This window comes from Halichoerus grypus, chromosome 12 (assembly GCF_964656455.1).
Source record: "Halichoerus grypus chromosome 12, mHalGry1.hap1.1, whole genome shotgun sequence".
NCBI lineage: Eukaryota > Metazoa > Chordata > Mammalia > Carnivora > Phocidae > Halichoerus > Halichoerus grypus.
In genome coordinates, this window is record NC_135723.1 from 88,638,432 (window position 1) to 88,659,483 (window position 21,052).

Here is a 21,052-nt window from a genome sequence, read left to right on the forward strand (position 1 = left end):
TCTTGGGGTTCCATCACTCCCTTGCTGAGCCACTGGACTCCCTGTCTTTTCTCTAGAGATATGAAGAAAACTCATCTCATGTATTTCTCTGATTATTAAGTATAACTGGACTACTACCTCATATAATTTTGACCATTATGCTTATTTAGTTGCATCATGGAGGCAAATGACATTGATGTGGTAAGAATCAATTCCTTTTAGTTGGCCAATTTGCTCCAGTACTCAAACCCTTTAGTATTACTTGCAATTAATATTTGCATTGTAAGACCAGATAATTATCAAATTATAGGCTCCATACCAAATCCTAAGGAGTCCAACAGTGAACAAACTATATAATAAAATTTCTCTAATGGAAGACCAAGTCTGTTGTCTGGAAGATTAACCTTCTTCAGTTAATCCCAGGAGGATGGGTAGAAGTAGATGAGGGGTACGGCCAACCTCAGGCTAGCATTTATCAATACTCTTTGTGAAATAAAGAGTGTTTAACATGCAAGTTGAATCTCAAAGTTTAGACTCTAAATAGCAGATTGTTTTCTAGTATTGGGATGTAGTGATGAACCAAAAAACAAAAGAATAAAGAAATACATTAAAATTCATTTAACCAAGTTATGGGGGGTTAATTTTATTTTCAGTGAAGTGGAGCATTTCTTGTTCTTATAATACATACACCTCAAAAAGTATGATTTAGAAGAAAGAGGAGGAGGAGTTATAAATAACTATTAGTCAAAACTCTAAGATTCAGATTAATTCAGTTCACATCGACTGTGATACAACACATTCTACATGAAATATTGAGTTTCTTCATTATAAAAGTATGCCCTTTGGTTAATTTGTTAAAATTTATAATTAGAATACACTTAGTGAATTGAAACACCCAGGACATATAATACCAGAAGTACTATAGCATAGCCTCAAAACTGTATCTTTTAATTTTTAATTTAATTTTTAATACTTAGATCCACTGAAAAAGAGTCAGAAGGAAAGATAATTTCAAGTTATCCTAGAAAGACACTGAATTCTGAAATACCTAGGAGAATCTCAAATTACATCAGCACTCTCCACTCTGCAACATACTTTAGAAAGCTGGATGCATATTTCAGATCATTGGCTCTCAAATTTAAAATGTCTGTCTGCTATTATTTGTATAAGTATTATCTATTTTCTTTTCTTTGTTGTCTTCATGAGGTCTTAAAATTAAAAAGCTTTCCAGATGGATTTTGGCTTTTAAATGAGAAAAATGAATATGCTTTTTTATTAAATGTTTTAACTGAAAAACCTGCCTGGTTCTATTCTATAATTAATGAACAAGAAAAGAGCTCCATTTGCTTTTCCTGCCTTGATCCTAATGATAGTTTGATTTCATTGCTCAATAACTTCAAAGTAAAATAGCATCTTAAAGCTGAAAAGCTTTTCTCTTAGTCTATTTCTAATCTCCTCTCTCAAGCTGCCACCATAAAGGCATCCAAGAATTCTACAAAGACAATTTCTAATAAACTCAATAAATTCAACACATAAGTGTTGAATTACATTAGATCTCCCAGATGTAAGCAAGTGTAAGCTAACTGTAATCTATTGTCTTAGTCACTTGGGGCTGCTATAACAGAACATCATAGACCGGATGGCTTAAACAACAAACATTTATTTCTTGCAGTTCTGGAGGCTGGGAAGTCCAAGATCAAGGTGTCGGCAGATCCATTATCTAGAGAGGGCCCACTTTATAATTTGCAGTTGGCCGTTTTCTTGTTGTATCCTCATTTGGTGGAGATAGAGATAGAAAAAGCAAGCTGTCATGTGGCTCTTCTTATAAAGGCACTAATCCCATTGTGAGGACTTCACCTTCATGACCTAATTACCTCCCAGAGTCCCCACCTCCTTATACTATCATGCTGGGGGATAGGATTTCAACATATGAATTTTTCAAGGATATGCATATTCGATCCAAATCATCTATGTGTTAGCGAGTCTGAACAAAGAATGGGGCAGTAGAAGAGGTTCAAATGAATGCCAAGTCCAAGACCAGGGTTGGCAGTGGCATCTGAGACTATCCAAATGAGATAGACTTTGAATCTCAGGGTTTGTTCAATCTTGTGACATGAGAAATATTCTCTCCACTGAGGGAGGTGTTTCCTTACGTCTCCCCTTGGCTTGGGTAAAATATTCCTCATGACGATTTTACCTCCCTTTGCTCTGATTTCACACGCATGAAGCAGTCTCTGGGGACTCTGAGGCTTCCTGACATCATGGCTTTGGGGAATGGTGGGAATATGAGAGAGCTCTCCAGGCACTGAAGAGGGAGGTCATTCATTCTCTTAATTAATTGACATTAATTAGTGTTCTGATGTACACATCAGTGTCTTGTGAGTCTGGAAGCCAATCAGTCTCCCTGAGACCTATCAACTTTAAGAACTCCCAAAATCCAGTTGGCGGTAGCAGAGCTTCTAGAACCTATAGTGTACTGGATACTCTGGGAGGACCAGCCAAGAGGCCTTATTGTTGCAGTATCTCTACTCCATTGATGTCCCTCTTCAACCGGGAGAGCCAATGACAAGTGTTTGTGGAGCATCTGCTCTCTGCCTGACACTGTTCTAGGCTTTATCAGGTGCAAACGAGGTGTTAGGAAAAATCCCTGCCAGCAAAAAGTTATAATTTATTTGGTGAGAAAAGGTATGTACACATGAACAATGAATACATAAGACTCTGTGTGTATCCATCTATTTCTATCTATAGATAGGAATCATAAGCATGTACTGATTGGTGTGATCTGTTAGTTACAAAATAGGACAGTACCTAACAAAGTGTCATTTTTGTAATATAAACAGTAAACACTACACCCTAAGTATTCCAAAATAATGGACTATTTTTCTAGCAATAAGAACAAATACATGTTTTAATCCAGGCCTGACCTCCCCACCCCCCCCAAAAAATCTGGATTTGATTCCAGCTATAAAAGCCATGTGTAAATTTAATATCCAGATGCAGAAAGTGGACACCAGCAAATAAGTTTATAGTTGTGGAAATATTTAGATACTTTGAACAGGAGTGATACACACTGAGAAATCTGTGGCTTATGAACTAACATGCTTCCTTTGAAGATTTGACCTTTTGTCTTACACTAGAATTATATCCTTAGAGTCCTTGTGATAGTTTCTGAATTTCCTTCCCGTTCAGTTGTATCTATGGATAATAAATTGTACATTCTTTTTTTTTTTTTTTGTTAGGGGTGGGTGGATGGAGGGAGAGGGAGAGAGAGAATCTCAAGCAGGCTCCACATCCAGCAGTCTCACAACCCTGGGTTCATGACCTGAGCCAAAATTAAGAGTTGGATGCTTAACCAACTGAGCCACCCGGGCACCCCACAAATTCTACATTCTAAGGCATTTCAGTGTGGCCTAGATTCAGCTTCCTTTGGGTAGAAATCATATCCTTCCTGTACATATTTCTTTCCTAGAATTATATAAGGTATGTATAATTATTTTCACTGAGACCAAAACCAGCGTTTTATAGATGTGCACTAGCAAGCATTTAGTCAAAGAGCTGTTGTTGGAACCCCACTATTTCCAAGCACTATTTTATTGTTTTTAAAGATATATTTCAAGCTGGAGGGCAGAGGAGGGGTTGGAGGCATGGTCCTCTTTAGATAGAAACTTTTCTCTCCAGGGAAAGAGAATAGTCTAGCTGGTCTAAAATCCCAGATTTTAAAAAGAACTTAGAGAGTAGACCTAAATAATTGTTGCCAAAGAGTTTAAACAGAAATGGGGAGCCTCACAGCAAGTTAGCTGGAGGGGCTGACTCATCCATGACAACATAACTATTTTTCAAATGCACGCGAACAAGAGTGGGCTCAAATATTCTCATCTTTCCTCCTGAGATGGCAAAGTACGAAGAAATAGTCACATGTGCGGAGACTTTATACTGGTGGGGCTAGATACTGGTTCTTAAAGAATCACTAGAATTCAGAGAAGCAAAGGGAATTTTAAAAGGCTAGGCAAAAGGAGAAGGAACATCTTTGTTGGGTAAAAGCAGAAAACTTCAGGAAATATCAGGCAAATGGTGGCAAATGCTAATCATCTTTTCACTGAACAAAAGTTCCCTTTATGATAAATGGTAGGGTGCAATGCACTGATTAAAGATGTGTGTTAGACTGCCAGTGGGAATACAACTAGAGGTCAGGATATGCTCAAGGGGAAAAGCCAGCGGTGGAATGCTGGGACTCAAGAATTGGCCTTGGGAAGGAGAGAATGCCCTCCTGTTCACGGAATGGTAGCATAATAGTGAGGGGACCGGCATACCACCATGAGAAATACAGAAGGATGTCTCACTCCTACACTCCCATCCAGATTCAGCCTAGAACCAAATACACACGATGGTGGCATTGATGGTGATCCCATCCCGGGGGTGAGGGGAGGGGAACAAATGTGGAGGGGGGGAAATAGCTCAAAGAAGTAGCTCACAAGAAAGTGGATTGAACACAGATTCAGGAGAATAGCTACCTCCAGGTGGGAAGGGAGAGAATGCTATGCTAAAAGAGCACACAGGGGCACTAAGTTACTTTGAAATCTCTATTTCTCAGCCAGATGGTGAGCACGTAGATGTTCATTATGATTTTCCTTATTCCTTTTTGTTTGTCTAAAGGATTTCAGAATAGGGGCGCCTGGGTGGCTCAGTTGGTTAAGTGTCTGCCTTCGGCTCAAGTCATGATCTTGGGGTCCTGGGATCGAGTCCCAAGTTGTCGGGCTCCAGGCTCAGTGGGGAGTCTGCTTCTCCCTCTGCCCCTCCACTCCTCTCCCTGCTTGTGTTCGCTCTCTCTTTCTCAAATAAATACATAAAATCCTTTAAAAAATAAAATAAAAATAAAAACAAAAGATTTCAGAATAAAATATAACTTTAAAAAGGTGCAGAAGGCTTATAGCTGTTACCCATGTATCTTCAATCAGAATCTGCCTATGGGTATCAAGAGAATCACATTACTGGTAATATACTTCTTGATGCTACCTGTTCATGCAGGATGACCACCCCACCACCAATCTAAAAAAAAAAAAAAAGTCCTCTCTGATTGTTTCTGGAAGTCTATCTCACATAAGCTCATGCACCATGTGCAACCTCCCATGGCTCCTTGCTGCTAGGCCCTTATCCCAGTGAGGCCCTGGCCCCTGCTCTGCCACCAAGTCATTTCAGAGGAGCCTCCACTGTCACTGCCCTGGGGCCCACCCTGAGACCCTGGGCCTGTGTCAAAGACACTGTCTGGTGTCCTTGTGCTCCAAACTTTCAAGCTACCAAAGTGGCTTCACATTCCCTTCAGCCCTCCAGAATTCCAGAACCGTGCTGTGTTCTGGACAGACATAGGGATGGTGACCCTGTCCTCTGCTCTACTACCCTTTGTCACTCAGGCACCAAAGCTTGGCCTAGACTCAGCAAACACGTTGTGGAAACAGCTTCAGCTTCTCTGCACTCCCCCTTTCCTCAGGGCACAGACATGTGGCAATGGGGTTGGGCTAAGGGACCAATTCCAAGGCATGTGATAGCCAACAACTACCCAGACCCTGATGCAAATCACCCCCCCCTTGACCCATGTCACCACTCAGTCACACCCAGATGCATCTCAATTCCAGTGGTGGACACAACAAAGCTTGAGGCCAGGCCACCATTCCCATCACTTATCCTTCCATTTTGACTCAATTACAGAAAAAATAAATCCACTTGGTCAAAGTAATTATTTGCTCATTATGAAGCCACGTGCACTAATTGATTTATGCAGCACATATTCCAGAAGGCCTGCTCTCCGCCAGGCACTGTGCTAACTGGAGCAACGAGAGGGTCAGAAAGATGGCTGAGACACAGTATGCCTCCTCAAGGAGCTCACAGCCTACCAAGTGGAGCAAGAAATACATCAGCACACTGTTAGTACAATCTAGAACCTTGAACCCCGTGTTGCCTCAAATAGATAGACTTCCCAGGTATTGAAATTCAGGGAGGTGCTCTTTGAAAGATCTTTTCCCTCCGTTTTTGAAATCAGGTGTTGTGTTCCTCAGTTACCGAGACCTTCGACCAGAAAAATACAATACAGAATATCCTGAAAGAGTTGAAAGATGGGCCCCTGAGAACAGTATGAAGCTCTCTCTGTGAGGGTCAAGTAGTAACAACAAAACTAGCCTCACAGTAAATACTGGAAATAGACTGATGGAGTGACAGACCTGGAGAGGAAGGAAAAAAGAAAGTCCTAGATTTAGCACAGAAGTGAATGAACCATCTCTATAAGAGATGCTATTGTCAATGTGAAAACGATGTTAAGATGTGTTAACAGGAACATGGCAGGCAGCACTGGGCCTTCATCCAGGCTCATTCAGCCTTGGTCAAGCCTTTATGATGTCCAATTTTGGTTTCCTGCTTGAAGAGTTGTTATAGTTCAGGCTGATATTAAAAGAATGGAAAATAGGCACTGGCGTCTAGCCTAGAAAAGACGAGCTACGGGATGATTTAATACCTGTGGCCCTGATAGAGATAAGTGGATTTCTATTTCAGCATCAGGAAGTGTAGTTCAGTAACAGAATAAATTGAGCATAAGAGCGATTAAACACTGGGGCCTTGATCACAGGATGTCATCTTTGAAGTATAGTTCTTCAGTCCTGCTGCTTGCAGAGTACTGTTCACTTTCTATCTTGCATTAGAATTGTTGCACGCATATCTTACCTCCCTTTGGGGCTGACCTTCTCATCTTTGGATCCCCTACCTACAGCAGGTCCCTAGGTGACTGGCTCGTAGTAAATATTCAAATGGTGTTAAGTGCGGAGGGGCAAGGGGGGAACCTGTTGGGACAAACTACATGGCCACCATTATAAGGGAGGTAAGAGAGTGTAGCGCCCAAGACCTGTTACAGGCCTACGGACAAATCATGCAAAGAATAGTTCAGAGAATTGTGTCAGCAAAGGCCACAAGGATACTAGTGAAGGACAGGTTGTTGCACGGAAAGAGTATGGTGAGGGGTAAACGATGACTTTCCATAGCAGTCCTCCAGCCCCAGCCAGCCCACCACAGATCCCTAAAGGAAGACAAAACCGGAACTAGGAAGGCATTAACAAAGACACAGTGGGGCAGGAGAGGCAAGGAAAAGGTGCTACTGGAAGGTAGAAAGCAGAAGAAAGAAGGGGCATCTGTAATTTCTGCAATGGGACCTGGATAAAGGGAGGAGGATTTCATGGGAAGATTTCTTAGGACGACACATTAAAATGCACTATCACCAGCCAATACAAAGCAGTATCATTCAAGTGCACAAGTTCAGTGCTGTGGGGGTAGTGAGATGCCATGAGCTGTGGAGGGCAGACTACAAGGGGCCCGTGGAAAGTAGGAAAGAGGGTCTGCTTGCAGGTATGTAGTTAACCCCTTCCCTTCCATTCCTATCCACCCCTTGATGAGTAGCTGTCTAGGTAAGATGTTACATATTGCAATGAAGCAAATGCCTCATTCTAAGGATAGACAGTCTGAATTTCTTTATAAGAAAATATTTTTCAGGAGGCTTTTTAAAAACTCCCTTTAAAATATTGAACTGTTGCCTCTCAAGTGAGTAGATGTCTTTGGGGTTTGAGTTTCTGTAGGAAGTAAGTGGCTGTTTGTATGCGTGTGTGTGTGTGTGTGTGTGTGTGTCTCTAAAATGCATTAGGCCAGTACACAGGCGCTTCCCACATGCCTCTCTTTTCCCTAGGGAATTGTTCCAAGGTAGAAGCTGTTCTCAAACAACCATTGCAGACTATAAAGTCTGGAACAGATCATGTGGTCCAGTCTCCTACCTCCATGAAGTTATTTTTTTAAATCATATTTTATTGATAAAGAACCACCCTGTGGTGGGAGCTATTCCCTTCTATCGCACTGACCTCCTTCAAACCTTCTCAGCACAATATCTCTTTGATTAAAAAATTAAAGTATCCAGAAATGAAGGATGCTGTGAGTGATTTGAGACTGGCCCAGACTTCCATTTTCCCTCCTAAAAGAGTCCTGAAGTGTCCTACGTGTGATCCCCGCTCTCTTGCTGAAGGACGGATGACTGCCTCAGGTGTCCCTGGTGCCAGTTCTGGAAGCTGGACGCCGAGTGCCCCTGTCTGTGCTACAGGGGAAAGCACGTTTGTCTGCTGGCCTCTGCAGGAACACAGTGCTGTTCACAAGTGAATCTTTGGTCTGTTCTTCCTAATTTCTCTCTTCTTTCCTCTCCAGCCCTGGCTAGCCGGACCCCAGAGGGCTACCTGGAAGTTGTTGTCTACGCCAGCCCTGCTCTTAGCTCATGATTCACTTCTCTCCCCGCCTCTCAAATGCATCCAGTCTCCCTTTCGTGGGCCTTTGTGTTCTTCCTATTCCCCACTGGTGTCTGACCCAGGTCCAAAACGCACTTCTCTCTTCACTGTCATCATGTCAGTACCCTACTAAGTAGCATGAGTTATGACACCTGCTCATTTTACTATCACAAACTGAAGACAGACAGCTACTTCCCAGATGCATTCCATTAATAACAAGGGGCCAACAAAGAGTGTGCATGATTTCCCTCTTCTTATCTTTACAGCCAGGAAAAGAGCTTTGTGGATAGCCTTTATACAGCTTGCCATTAGCATACTTTTAGTATATAATGTCAGCATATCAGGAAGATTTCTAAATTCTTGCTCTCCTCCATGGACGGTAAGCTGTGTGTGTGTGTGTTGTGAGAGAGAGAGAGAGAGGACTGGCCTGGAAGAATCACAGAATTTTTTCTAAGCTACTCCATTTTATGAGCTTGTTTCAAATATACCAAAACTATACTTGCCACCTCAAAACTGCAGTGTATTGGGAAGAGGGGGACATCAGGAGTTGAAACAAATTCCCAAGGGCAAATGAGTCCCATAATCAAATATATTAGTTTCCTATCACTGCTGTAACAACCACAAACTTGGTGGCTTCAAACAGCACAAACTGATTCTCCACCGCGCTAGAGGTTCGAAGTCCAACACAGGCCTCACTGGGCTAAAATCAAGGCGTGGGCAGGGCTCCATTCTTCTGGAGGCTCTAGGGGCGAATCCATTTCCTTGCCTTTCCAGCTTCTAGAGGCTGGCCTCGACCTTGGACTCTTGGCCCCCTTCCTCCATCTTCATCGCCAGCAATGTGCATCTCCCTAACCATTCCTCTTTAGTCACATCTCTCCCTGACCACAGCCAGAGGCGGTTCTCTGACTTTAAAGACCCATGTGATTAGATTGGGCACATCTGGGAAATCCAGGATAATCTCCATCTCAATGCCTGTAACTTAATTACATCGGCAGAGTCCCTTCTTGCCATGTACTTTTCATAAATTCTGGAGATTAGGACATGGATGTCTTTGGAAGGAGCATTATTTTGCCTGCCACAGCAAAATACTGAATTTTTTGAAGGGAAAAAAATTAAATGGGCAAACTTTGGTGGAAAGGGGAATAGCAAAATGCCTCAGTACCTGTTTCTATCTCAGCTCTGGAGCAATCAACTCAAGCCAAGTCAGAGCTTTCTATTAAGGCCTTTTGTATGAAGGCAGACATAGCTCTGTTTTTATGAGTGGTTCACACACTTTATATAGTCAACATATGTTGAGTGACGATATGTATAATCAAAGAGATATTTAAATGTGTATGTATCATGATATATGGAGATAACTTTGAAATTCACTAAACTATATTTACTCTAGAAACCATGACTTTGATGACAGCATAGTATTTAAGCAGGAAAACCACCCAAATTTTCCAGGGTCTTGAAATGGCAAGAGCATGGAATCTAACGGCATTAAACTCCTTTAAGCTGAGCACAAGAGCCCCTCCTGCGGCTCTCCTCCACGGCGTCGGGTGACCTGTTCAAACGCTCTGTGCTTCTGAGCCCTTGTTTGTGACAAGAAGCATCTCCAAGATGTTTTTCATGCTGTGAAGGGGCTCTCAATGTGTGTAGCTGATTGCTTCTCCCGCTGTTTACCCAAAGAATCATCTCAGCCCTGTGTTGTGGAGATCCGACTTGTTCTGCTCATCCGACAGAAAGCCTGTCTCATAAGTATCCGCCTTCCCCAGCACCAGTCTGACCATTGCCTGTTGGAGATGAAGAAACGCTCGTCACTCAAGCCCAGATGGAGAGTCGTCCGTCTCCAGATGGAATCAACACCACCCCCTCCTCAGGGGCTGGGCTTTGGTTGCTTCCCAAACTGTTGCTGACCAGGCTCCCTTGCCTGGCTTAGCTGATGAGATCACCACACCAGAGTGCCCTGGGCACAGACCAGGCCGGCTGTCGCAACATGTTCCTAGGCAGGCTGTTGCCCTCATTTTACTGAGGAGCGTGAGCACCGAACACCCCGTATGATCCAGCAGTTCACTGACAGGGCCGTCTCTCTTCTCCCCTTTGCCTTTGGTTTGCATTTTTATATCCTGCATCCATCTTTCCCTGGATAAAAGGCATAAGAGGGGTTTCTCAGATTTGATTTCTCAGTGGGAACTGTTTGCTTTGGAAAGCACCTACACCGATGCTAATTGAGAACAGAGCTCAGAATGAGGGCCTGAGAACTGCACCCCTGTGAACTTTTTGGTGGGCTGATTTCTACTGATCTCTTCTGCATTGGATTGTGCAGGCAAGTGATACCATGATCAACTATTTTCCAAAAGGCTGAGCACATTGATCAGTGTCCTTTCCTTTGACTAGTTCTCTACCTTGGAATAATTATTAGTAATTAATCATAAAAGGTCTTCATCATGAAAGCTACTGAGAATCCTGGCCCCTACTACCCAGTAATAACAGTCTGGAAATCTCCAAGTAATCTGTGCCCTTTACAGTCTAAACAGGATGGGCCTCTATTAGAGAGATTACAGTAAAAAATAACAATCAGCTCTCTGATGATCCTATGCGGAGGGAAAGGGTGGGGAGGAGTAGATTTGGCAGAGGACAAGCCCAGACTTTCGTCACAGGGACAGACCAAAGTGTTAACACAAAGGGAGAACACGGGAGCATCCTGCACCCTACATTTCAGCCACAGAAAATATGGCACCTCCGGGCGGCCGGCCCACGCCCTGACCGCCGGGAGGGTCTCAGCACCTCCAGCAACCCGCCGCCCCTTCCAGCTGCGGACATGCTCGGGGGATCGGGATTGCAGGGAAGACGCAGCCTGGCCGCGCTCTCCCAGTGAGTGCTCATTTTGCCTCTTCGGTTTACATTTTTCTTTCTTTCTTTCTTCTTCTTCTTCTTCTTTTTTTTAATGAAGGAATTGTTTAAAAAAGAAGAAAAAGGAAAGGAAAGGAAAAAATTTAATTGTGGGAGTGGGAGGGGAGAGGAGAAATCAGGAGGCAAAGGCAGGCGGGCAGTATGTAAATTTCAGACCTGTATGAAACTTTCTGGTCTAAACTTTATGGTGGTTCTAATTGGTTTTCCTCATTGCCATTTTTATGGTGGCTTGTAGACCCTTTGCGGGGTTTATGCCTAGGCACGGGGCTTCTCTACTGCAAATACTGATCCACCAAGTATTGTGTTTCTAAAGATCTGCTGTTAATTTAGACCTGAGCCCTTTGCTCAGAATGATCCATTTGCAGGAATCAGAGATTTTGGCTAAAGCACACATTGCCCAATCCTTAAAGTCAACAGCCCAAAGCCCTTAATATACTGACCATCTGACTGTGACCAAACAAGATTGAGAGCACATGCAATTGATCAGGGAATTGTTCAGATAACAGACTCCAAGGTTTAGGATCATGAAACCCTGGAATGTTAAAGCTACAAGGGGCCTCTAGGATTGTTTGCTGCGATGTTCTCATTCTATAGACAAGGAGGTGAAACCCAGAGGGGTAACTCAACTTACCCAAAGCCAGACGACAGTCAGTAACGAAGCCAATGTCTTTGTAGTCGCAGGCAAGAGCCCTTTTCATGCTGGTGTTTATGAGGTTTGGAAAACTGACTGGGTCTTGGGAAAAGGTACCGCACAAGAGTGAGAATACCAAATGGCCTTTCAGTAAATCTTTCTCATTTTTGAGAGTTTTGGCACCGATTCAGCATGACAATTGTTCCAGTTGTTCCAGCATTTGTGCAACAGTTAATCAAATAAACAGAGGGACTCAGTGGGGTCCTAAAAACGAGACCTACCTCCACCACATTAGCAGATCTCTTGGATCACCCCTTTCTGTAAGTGTGATCACTCAAGTGTGAGAGCTCCAAGGGGTTTTGGAGGTTACTGTATAGGCCAGTGGTTATCAAACTAGTTGTTTTGGGTTTTTTGTTTGTTTGTTTGTTTTTTAGCAAATCTATTGTTACAAGGAATTCTGTTACATAAAGGAGATGTTCTGGTTGAATGGGTGGGTTTGGATCTAGAGCTCCTCACCCCTATGACACTCCCAAATCATGCCCCATTGCTTACCTCCACTCCACTCCCTATCTTTTCCCCACCCCACCCCACCCTGCCCACTCCACCAAAACTTCCTCGGGATCCTGGATCTCCATGGAACCGTTCGGAAACTGCTGGTCTTGTTTAATTCCTTTATTTCAGTTGAGGAAAGTGATGCCCACAGTAGGGAAGGGTCTGCCCAGTGTTACACAGCTGGCCAACAACAGAGCCTGGGATGCTGGGAAAGAGCCCCGGCTGTGTGTCTGCACACACACGAATGTCCCGTGTTTCTCTCTCAACCCCCAGGTTCTGGCTTTTCCCACTCCATCATGCCTGTGGTTCTGTCAGTTTACTTTCTCCATATCTCTCTCACTCCTCACTCACTCCATCATTTCCTGAATTTCAACAGTTACTGCCTCTCACATGGACGATTATAATTGCCTCTCATCTCATCCTGGCCTCAGTCTCTCTCCCTTTCTGATCCTGTCCACTCCCCCCTCCTCCACCCCCTTTGAGGATGGAACCCCTTCTCCTTAATGTTGCATTCAAAGTTCTCTACATTCTGGGGCGCCTGGGTGGCTCAGTCAGTTAAGCATCTGCCTTTGGCTCAGGTCATGATCTCAGGCTCCTGGGATCAAGCCCCGCGTGGGGCTCTCTGCTGAGCAGAGAGCCTGCTTCTCCCTCTCCCTCTGCCTGCCGCTTTTCCTACTTGTGCTCTCTCTCTCTCTCTGTCAAATAAATAAATAAAGCCTTAAAAAAAAAAAAAGGTCTCTACAATCTGCCTCAGTATCCCTTGTCATTTTGACCTGCCCCTGCTGCAGCTGAGTCAGACCACTCACTGTTCCCCAAATTCATTGGGTGCAGGCCACCTCCATGCCTTGGTTCACTCTGTTCCCTACACGGGAACACTCCGTGTGCCTCAGTCCCCTCATCTGGAATAAAGGCCTTAAACAAAATTAGGGTTTCCTGAACTATTCCATGGAAATGTGGGATTCCAGCGAAGTTTTAGAGGGGGTAGGGTGAGGTGGCGTGGAGAAGCGATGGGAGTGGGGTGGGGATGAGGAGGTCTACCTCACCTGCTTCTGACTACTTCCCTCCTGTCCTTCAAGGCCCCAATCAAATAGTACCTTCCTCCACAAACCTTCCTCAGTTCTGTTTTCTCTCTATGCTAGTAAGTTACGTCCAGCCTTCTATGATTAGCCTTGTACTAAAGTTAGGGGTGAGCATGCCTGTCCTCCCCAATTTATTTACGGGCCGGAACTATTTAGATCTTTGAATCTTCAGGTTCCAGTGTGGTGCTGATGCAAAAGAAAATCTTTAAATGTCCTATTATTGGGTAAACCAAACTCAGTTTATCCAAGTTCACACTTCTCGTTTGATTCCTTTGAACACAGGAAGCTTCTGCACTTTTTGCTTTAGGAGAAGTATTAGGTTCGATGCCTAAACAGGTGCCCAACGGAATGATTTCTAAATCCCTTTACATTTGCATCAGATAATTTATCTGAGTTTCATTGCCTACAGAGCAAATACAGAACAAGTGTGTTTTGTTTTGTTTTGTTTTGTTTTTCTTTTTTCTTTTTATTTTTTTAAAGATTTTATTTATTTATTTGACAGAGAAAGACACAGCGAGAGAGGGAACACAAACGGGGAGTGGGAGAGGGAGAAGCAGGCTTCCCGCCAAGCAGGGAGCCTGATGCGGGACTCGATCCAGGGACTCCAGGATCATGACCTGAGCCGAAGGCAGTTGCTTAACCAACTGAGCCACCCAGGCGCCCTTGTTTTGTTTTTTAATGAGGCACATTGAAATTCCCGAATGCCAAGACCTGTTATCTTCAGGGCAGGTGTGAATGGCCTCTCAGTTCTTTGGATTTCAAGGTGCTGTGTAATCTATTCCTGGTGAGATTATTGAGAGATACTGTCACTTGCAATCTAATATTTTTACTGCTACTTTTCTCATTTTCCCAAAGCCCTCATGAAGTCTCCTTAAGTCAGAATTTCACGTTTCTTGTAAATATCCATGCTTTAGTCCATTAAGAGTTATGTTTCTCATAAAGAAGTATGCTTTTATATATCCTGATGATGAAAAAGTTTTGTTCTTATGTCACATTTTGTAACAAACGTGGAAGGGGATATAAAGTTTAAAACCGTGGAATCCAAAAAGCATAAGAAATTATATAGGAAATGAGTCTCACTTTATGCTGCTTCTCACGTGCCTCCCAGCCCATCAAAAATGGCTTTGCAGAGGCAAGTCCAGCTGCAGCAAGGGGACTGGGGTCAGGGGAGGTGCTCCTCTGCCATCTGGAGGCTCATTTGCTCCTGGCATTCCTAACTGGAATGATGAGGATGCGTTTTTCCCATGGAAACGCAGCCTTGCTTCTCAGTATTAGCTTCAGATACATCTTGGGCTTAAAAAGGTGGTTGTGGGCTGGCCCGAGTTCCCAACTGCCATGTATAATGATGTTTGAAGTTCCAAAAACCAATTTGCGAATTAAGGTTTGGAAACAAGCTTTTCGTAAATGTAGGACTGCTTGGATTCATTTCCAAGCCTAATTGAATTTTTAAGAGGAGCCTTTAAAAATCTGTAAACCTGACTCATTTCCATGCATTCATTCAACAAATATTCATTGAAGGTTTTCTATGCCAGTTAGTGGTGCTGGACTAAGCGCTAAGAACATAAAAAAGGACAAAACACAGGTTCTGGCTTCACAATGATCTAGTCTTTTAACCTCTCACCCACTGCAGGACTGTAGGAAACTTCTCTCAGCCCTCCCGCCCCACGCAACGCACGAACCCCCTGGTCCGCTCAGGGCTCTGGCTGTTGGCAGACCAGTCTGGCCACCTGACCAGCATTAGCTACGTTAGTGTTTGCCTCTTTCCTTTTTCCTTCTGACCGTCTGAAAGAGATACAAGTTTCTTTTAACTTATACCTAAGGTAACTTAAGTACAGTAAACTTAAGTTTGTTTTGTGACTCAGTATCATATGTATATACACACACATAAATGCATTTGAAACAAATAGTTTACAGAACAGTGCACACTCTTACTATGTACAATGCCCTTGGATATTTCTTTTTTTTTTTTTTTTAAGATTTATTTATTTGAGAGAGAGAGTGTGAGTGGGGGGACGGGCAGAGGGGGAGAGAGAGAGAGAATCTCGAGCAGACTGCACACTGAGTGTGGAGGCCGAGGTGGGGCTCAGTCTCAGGACTCTGAGATCACAACCTGAGCCAAAATCAAGAGTCAGATGCTTAACCGACTGAGCCACCCAGGTGAACGTATATTTCTCTTTTCTTTTAAGTTGTACTGCAGATTTCTCTTGTTTTCAACTTTATTGAAAGTTGAATCTTGGCATAATTGGCAGATAAAGTTGTAATATCTTTAAAGTGTACAGCGTGGTGATTTGATAGGCATATACATCGTAAAAGATTCCCCCCATCAAGTGAATTAACATGTGCGTCACCTCCCATATTTACCTTTTTTTTTTTCCTTCTTTCTTTTTTGGTGAGAACACTTAAGTCCTACTTTCTCAGCAAATTTTGGTTCTACAATACAGTATTATCCGCTATAGTCACCATGTTATAGGTTAGATCCTCAGACCTTATTCATCTTATAATATAACTGAAAGTGTGTACCCTTTTACCAGCCTCTCCCTATTTCCCCCACCATCCAACCCCTGGCAACCACCATTCTAGTTTGACCTGTTTTTTCTCTCTAATTCCACGTATAAGTGATTCCATACAATATTTGTTTTCCTCTGTCTGGTTTATTTCACTCAGCATAATGCCTTCCAGGCTCATCCATGTTGTTGCAAAGGGCAAGATTTCCTTCCTTTTTAAGGCTGAATAATATTCTTATATCACATTTTCCTTATCCATTCCTCCATCAACAGACATTTAGGTTGTTTCCATACCTTCGCTATTGTGAATGACGCTCCCGTGAACATGAGAGCCCACCTCTTTTCAAGATAGTGACTGAGTTTCCTGCCTTCTAATATTTTCTGTACTTTTTAATTTCCTTTAAAAATGCTGGTCATGACCCATTAAATAGATTTCAGAAGCTGCAAATGTCACAAACTGAAGTTCGAAAACCACTGAACTTACCACGTGGTCTTGGTACGGCTGGCTGCCTTCGGAGCAGCTTAGGAAGCTCTGTCAGCCTAGTGGCCACCCGGCTGCCTGCCACAGGAGTCAGCCCGAGGCTCACGGAGGGGCTTCTCAGAGGGGGATCAGAGGGTCTGGGTTCTGGTCTGGCTCCTTCAGTGACCAGCACTGTGATCTCAGGGAAGCCGCTGCAAGTTGCTGCCAACGCGACCATAAAATGGAGACGGTCATGCTTGCTGTTTGTGACTTGCAGGATGGCAAGGCAATCCAGTACAGTGACGTGCATTAAAGTATACGGAAAATATTAAGTACAAAGCAAATGCAAGTTATTGTTGAGTAGCCTTGTTTTTCCCAATTAAAATTTAATATCAGAGGAACAACTTGGAGGGACCATTTGTTCTTTATAGACTTGGAAAAAGATCCTTGCACGGGCTATAATATTATGCAGTTTCATAAATGAAAATCTCAGAGCGGCATTTGTGATGTTGTAACTAGGTTTGTATTTAGGAACTCAGCTGGGTCATCCTCCCTCCTCTGCCATTAAATACTTTTTTCTTGTTACAAAACCAAGGAAGCAACTGGTGGTCAGTGAGCTTTTAACTCATGAGCCCATTTATGGGCTTTGCCTGATAGGGTCGGATCCAGCCTGCCGGATTTATAAACACTAATTTCCACTGTTTTTAAGACTGCTTTTTTTGTTTTTTATTAAAAACAACAGACATTAAACAAAAGTAACCAACAAAGGAGATAATTTTCTTTTAGAGAAAATATGGTACTTTTCTCATTGATCTTTCCCTTTTTCTTTATAACTTTATTGTAAACCTCATCTCACACAGACATTGATTAGAATATATCTGTTAAGTCTTGATATTCCTGTTTAGAGCCTGGTATTCTAGTCTGACATTTTCTATGCTGGTGAATTCCTCTTAGTTGCCTCTTACATGCTGGCTCATCCTGCCCCATTAGCTGTCCATTTCTTTTCTTTACCTCTCCATGACTGCTTTCTGATCCTTACAAGGAATCTCTACACTCACTTTTTCTAGAATTCAGTTCTCCAAAATACCCTCTCTTTCACTTCATACGTAACAGAGGGAAAATAAAATAGTAATATGATAAAGACTATATTCACCCCAAAGAGAAGGAAATAAATTTGACACTTTTACTCTCTAAAGAGTGAAAACGTTCTTTACACAGATCAGCAATAAGCCACAGCTCCTAACTACCCTGTGTTTTCCAGAGAAAAAAATACATAAAGTGCATAAAATTTAAGCAACTTTTTAAAGCTAGCTTTAAGCTAATATCATGACCTTTGTAGCTTCTTTATAAATACTCCCCAGAGCTATGTAATAAATTGGTGTGATATGCTTAAGCACTGAATTGAAAAAGATGTGTTCACACAACATTTTAATGAAGGGGTGAGGATCGGGGCTATATGCTGAGGCATACTAAACCTTTGGAGAAGAAGGGATGGCTTTAAAGAGGAACCTGTTGCTCACCTCTGCCATCTGGCAGCTAAATTTTCTGGAGCGAAGCGCCGCTGCTGGTTAGGGAAGGGGTCTCAGCACTCCTTCTACTGGGCAGACCCAGCTTGCACAGCGCAAATTCTTGACAGATGAGAAATTACGAGCCAGATATCCTGACTCCCATATCTGTGTTTAGACCTTACTCATTACCAAGTGTGTGACCTTGAGAAGGTCACTTAGTTTCACTATGTCTAAGTTTCTTCACCTGTTAAAAAAAAAAGAATATATAATATGTGCCTTGCAGGCTTAGTGAAAAGTAAAAGAACCAGCTATGCAAACTCCCTTCCCTCTGGGCACCCCATTCCTAAAGCCCCTGGAAGAGGGGCAGCTTGATATTTTATGCCAACAGAACTACTGATTCTGGGGCAAAAGGCGTCTGAATTCGGTTTGTGATTGACATGTATTCACTAAAACATCCATCTACTCCAGAAAAATCAGAGGAACTCTTCATCTCAGATTTTAGTTGTTCCATTTACTAACTACTTAAAGATGATAACCCAGGTGCACCTGGGTGGCTTAGTTGGTTAAGCATCTGACGCATGGTTTTGGCTCAAGTCATGATTTCAGGGGTCTTGAAACTGAGCCCTGCCTTGGGCCCAGCACCCAGTGGGGAGTTAGCTTGAAGGTTCTTGCTCCCTGCCCCTCCCCCCACGCACATGTGTGCGCTCTCACTCTCTGTCTCACAAATAAATAAGTAAATCTTTAAAAAAAATGATAACCCATACTGCTATACTTTGGATAACTCTGAAGTTAAAGGAAACTTGTTAAAAGTGGACTTTTGGGGCAAAATACCGAATTACTTACTACTTTTCCGACTTGGCCTAAACCAGACACATTATAAAGGAGGATGTAGTAAGAAGTAGGGATCTGTTGGCCAGAGATTTGAATGCCAACAATCTCTAAGTGATCCTCACAACTGAGGAGAGTATAAATGAAGAATATTGACTTTGCAATCCAGATAAACTTGGATTCAGATTCTCATTGCGTCATGTTATTAACTGTGTGCCCTTGAGCAAATTACTTAATCTTGCTGAGTTTTTCAGTTTTTCATGTACAAGAAAAGGAAACCGTATGTAAAATGTGCCTGGCACGGTGCCTGGCAGTTAGTAAGTGTTCACAAAGTTGTGTGTGTGGGGGGGGTGATCATTATCTGCATGAACTTGGTGTCAAGGGGATGAATCTGAGGTAGCTTCTGGATAATCACAAAAACATGAGAGGCGGTGATGAGTTGTATTATGTCCTAGGACTGCCATAACAAAGTACCACAAACTGAGTGGCTTCGCACAACAGAAACTAATTGTCTCAGTTCTAGAGGCTAGAAGTCTGAAGTTAAGGTGTCTGCAGGGCCATGCTCCCTCTGAATCCTGTAGGGGGAGAATCCTTCCTTGCCTCTTCCAGATTCTGGTAGCGCCAGACGTTTCTTGTTTTGTGGCAGCAAAGCCCTGATGCTTCTCTTACTTCATGTGACATTCTCCCTGTTTCTTTTCACATCATCTTCCCTCTGCATCTGTCTCTGTGTCCAAATGTCCCCCTTTTTATGAGAATGCCAGACAGATTAGGGCTCACCCTAATGACCTCACCTTAACTTGACACGTCTGTAAAAGTATTATTTCCAAATAAGGTCACATCCTGAGGTACTGGGGGTTAGAATTTCAACATATATTTGGAGCGGACACAATTCAACCCGTAGTGTGAGTATACAGACTTTCTAGAAGTGGGAATGCAACAAACCTGGCCATTACTTCTACATTTTAAAGTTTGCAGGTTTCCAGAAGTTGGGCAAATTAAAGCATCCTGTCGAGGCCTAACGTGACGGTGGTATTCTGGTATTAGCTGAGTAGTGCACACTTCCTAATCACAAAGGGGCAAAAGCCCTTCAGACTCAAGCCTAGGTGGGAGCTCTCATTTTCACCTAAGTGAAGGGCAGCCAAGAAGTGTGTACAGCCTCTTCTCATCCCCACAGAAACAGCCCTGAAGTCATAGACTGAACTGTGCCAGGTCCATAGGGAGTTAGAATAATCGGGAAGATTTATCTTCCACTTTCTCTCCCTCCCCTGTGTCCATTTTTTAAATTTCTGACCTTACTTAAACATCATACTTGACCCAGAGAAGTGGTATGAGTCTGCCTCTCCTGGATCTGAAGATGTCGGGGCTGGGAGAGAGATCATGTAAAATATTCCCCCCCACCCAGGGAATGAGGCTCAGTCACCCAGCTGCCCCGGGGAGCCCAAGAAGGCCAGAGTTTCACGAACCCACCTCAGAGCTACAGGTAAATCCCTAACCAAGATCCTCAGATACCAGAAGAGCAAAGGTGAAAACTGAGCATATAAGAGGATAAATTTACAAGTTACAATAGAAGGTGTTTTAAGAAATCAGATGGACTGCTGGCCCAATGTAATGAACCACTCACCTAAATAAACAGTAGAAAATGCTGGAAATTGTGAAAAAAAAATTTACTAACAAAGTAGAACCATTCAATCCTTAAATCGAATACCGTATTAATTTCTAAGGGCTGCTGTAGCAAACTAGCACATACTGGGTGGTTTAGCAGAACAGGTAGGGCTTCCTTCTGAGGGCCGTGAGGGACACTGTTTCAGGCCTCTCTCCTGCTGGTTTGCTGGCAATCTTTGGCAGCCCTTGGTGTGTAGATTCATTAGTCTAATCTCTGCCTTCACATGATGTTCTCTCTTTCTATGCATAATCTACCCTCCATGAATCTCCTTTTCTGTGTCCAAATTTCCCCCTTTTATAAGGACACCTGTCAAATTGGGTAAGGGCCACCCCAATGACCTCATCATAACCTGACTACCTCTGTAGAGGCCTTATTTCTACATAAGATCACATTTTGAGATACGAGGGAGGTAGGTCGTCGACATATCATTTTTAGAGAACACAGTTCAACCCATAGCAAGTACTGGAAGATTTAAAAATAGTTTAACATGACATTTCCTAGTTTAATTCATAAGCGATACGTGGGATAATTTTCCAGGACAATTAAAACGCCAGCTGGCTGAAGGATATTGGGGCAGTGGGGACATCTGGGTCCTCCGCTGATAGGCTGTCTGTCTAAAGCCATTCCAGTGAAAGTCAGAACCAACCTCC

At 43.1% G+C, this 21,052-nt stretch overlaps 1 protein-coding gene across 11 annotated transcripts in view; it reads left to right on the forward strand.

The window, feature by feature from the left end:
- The window catches only part of CALD1 (caldesmon 1), a 203,326-nt gene that overhangs the window by 119,922 nt on the left and 62,352 nt on the right, over positions 1-21,052 (forward strand). For 5 of the 11 annotated variants that reach the window (XR_013442883.1, XM_078059581.1, XM_036100348.2 and 2 more), the window contains exon 1: positions 10,899-11,138. The exons of 4 other annotated variants lie outside the window; for them this stretch is intronic. Coding sequence is in view for 6 of the 7 variants with exons in the window: in XM_078059581.1 (XP_077915707.1) it covers positions 11,086-11,138 (53 nt within the window). In the remaining variant the exon portion in view is untranslated. Of the gene's footprint in view, positions 1-10,898; positions 11,139-21,052 lie in introns of those variants that run through there. 2 more of the 11 variants (XM_078059582.1, XM_078059587.1) reach the window with 2 other exon arrangements.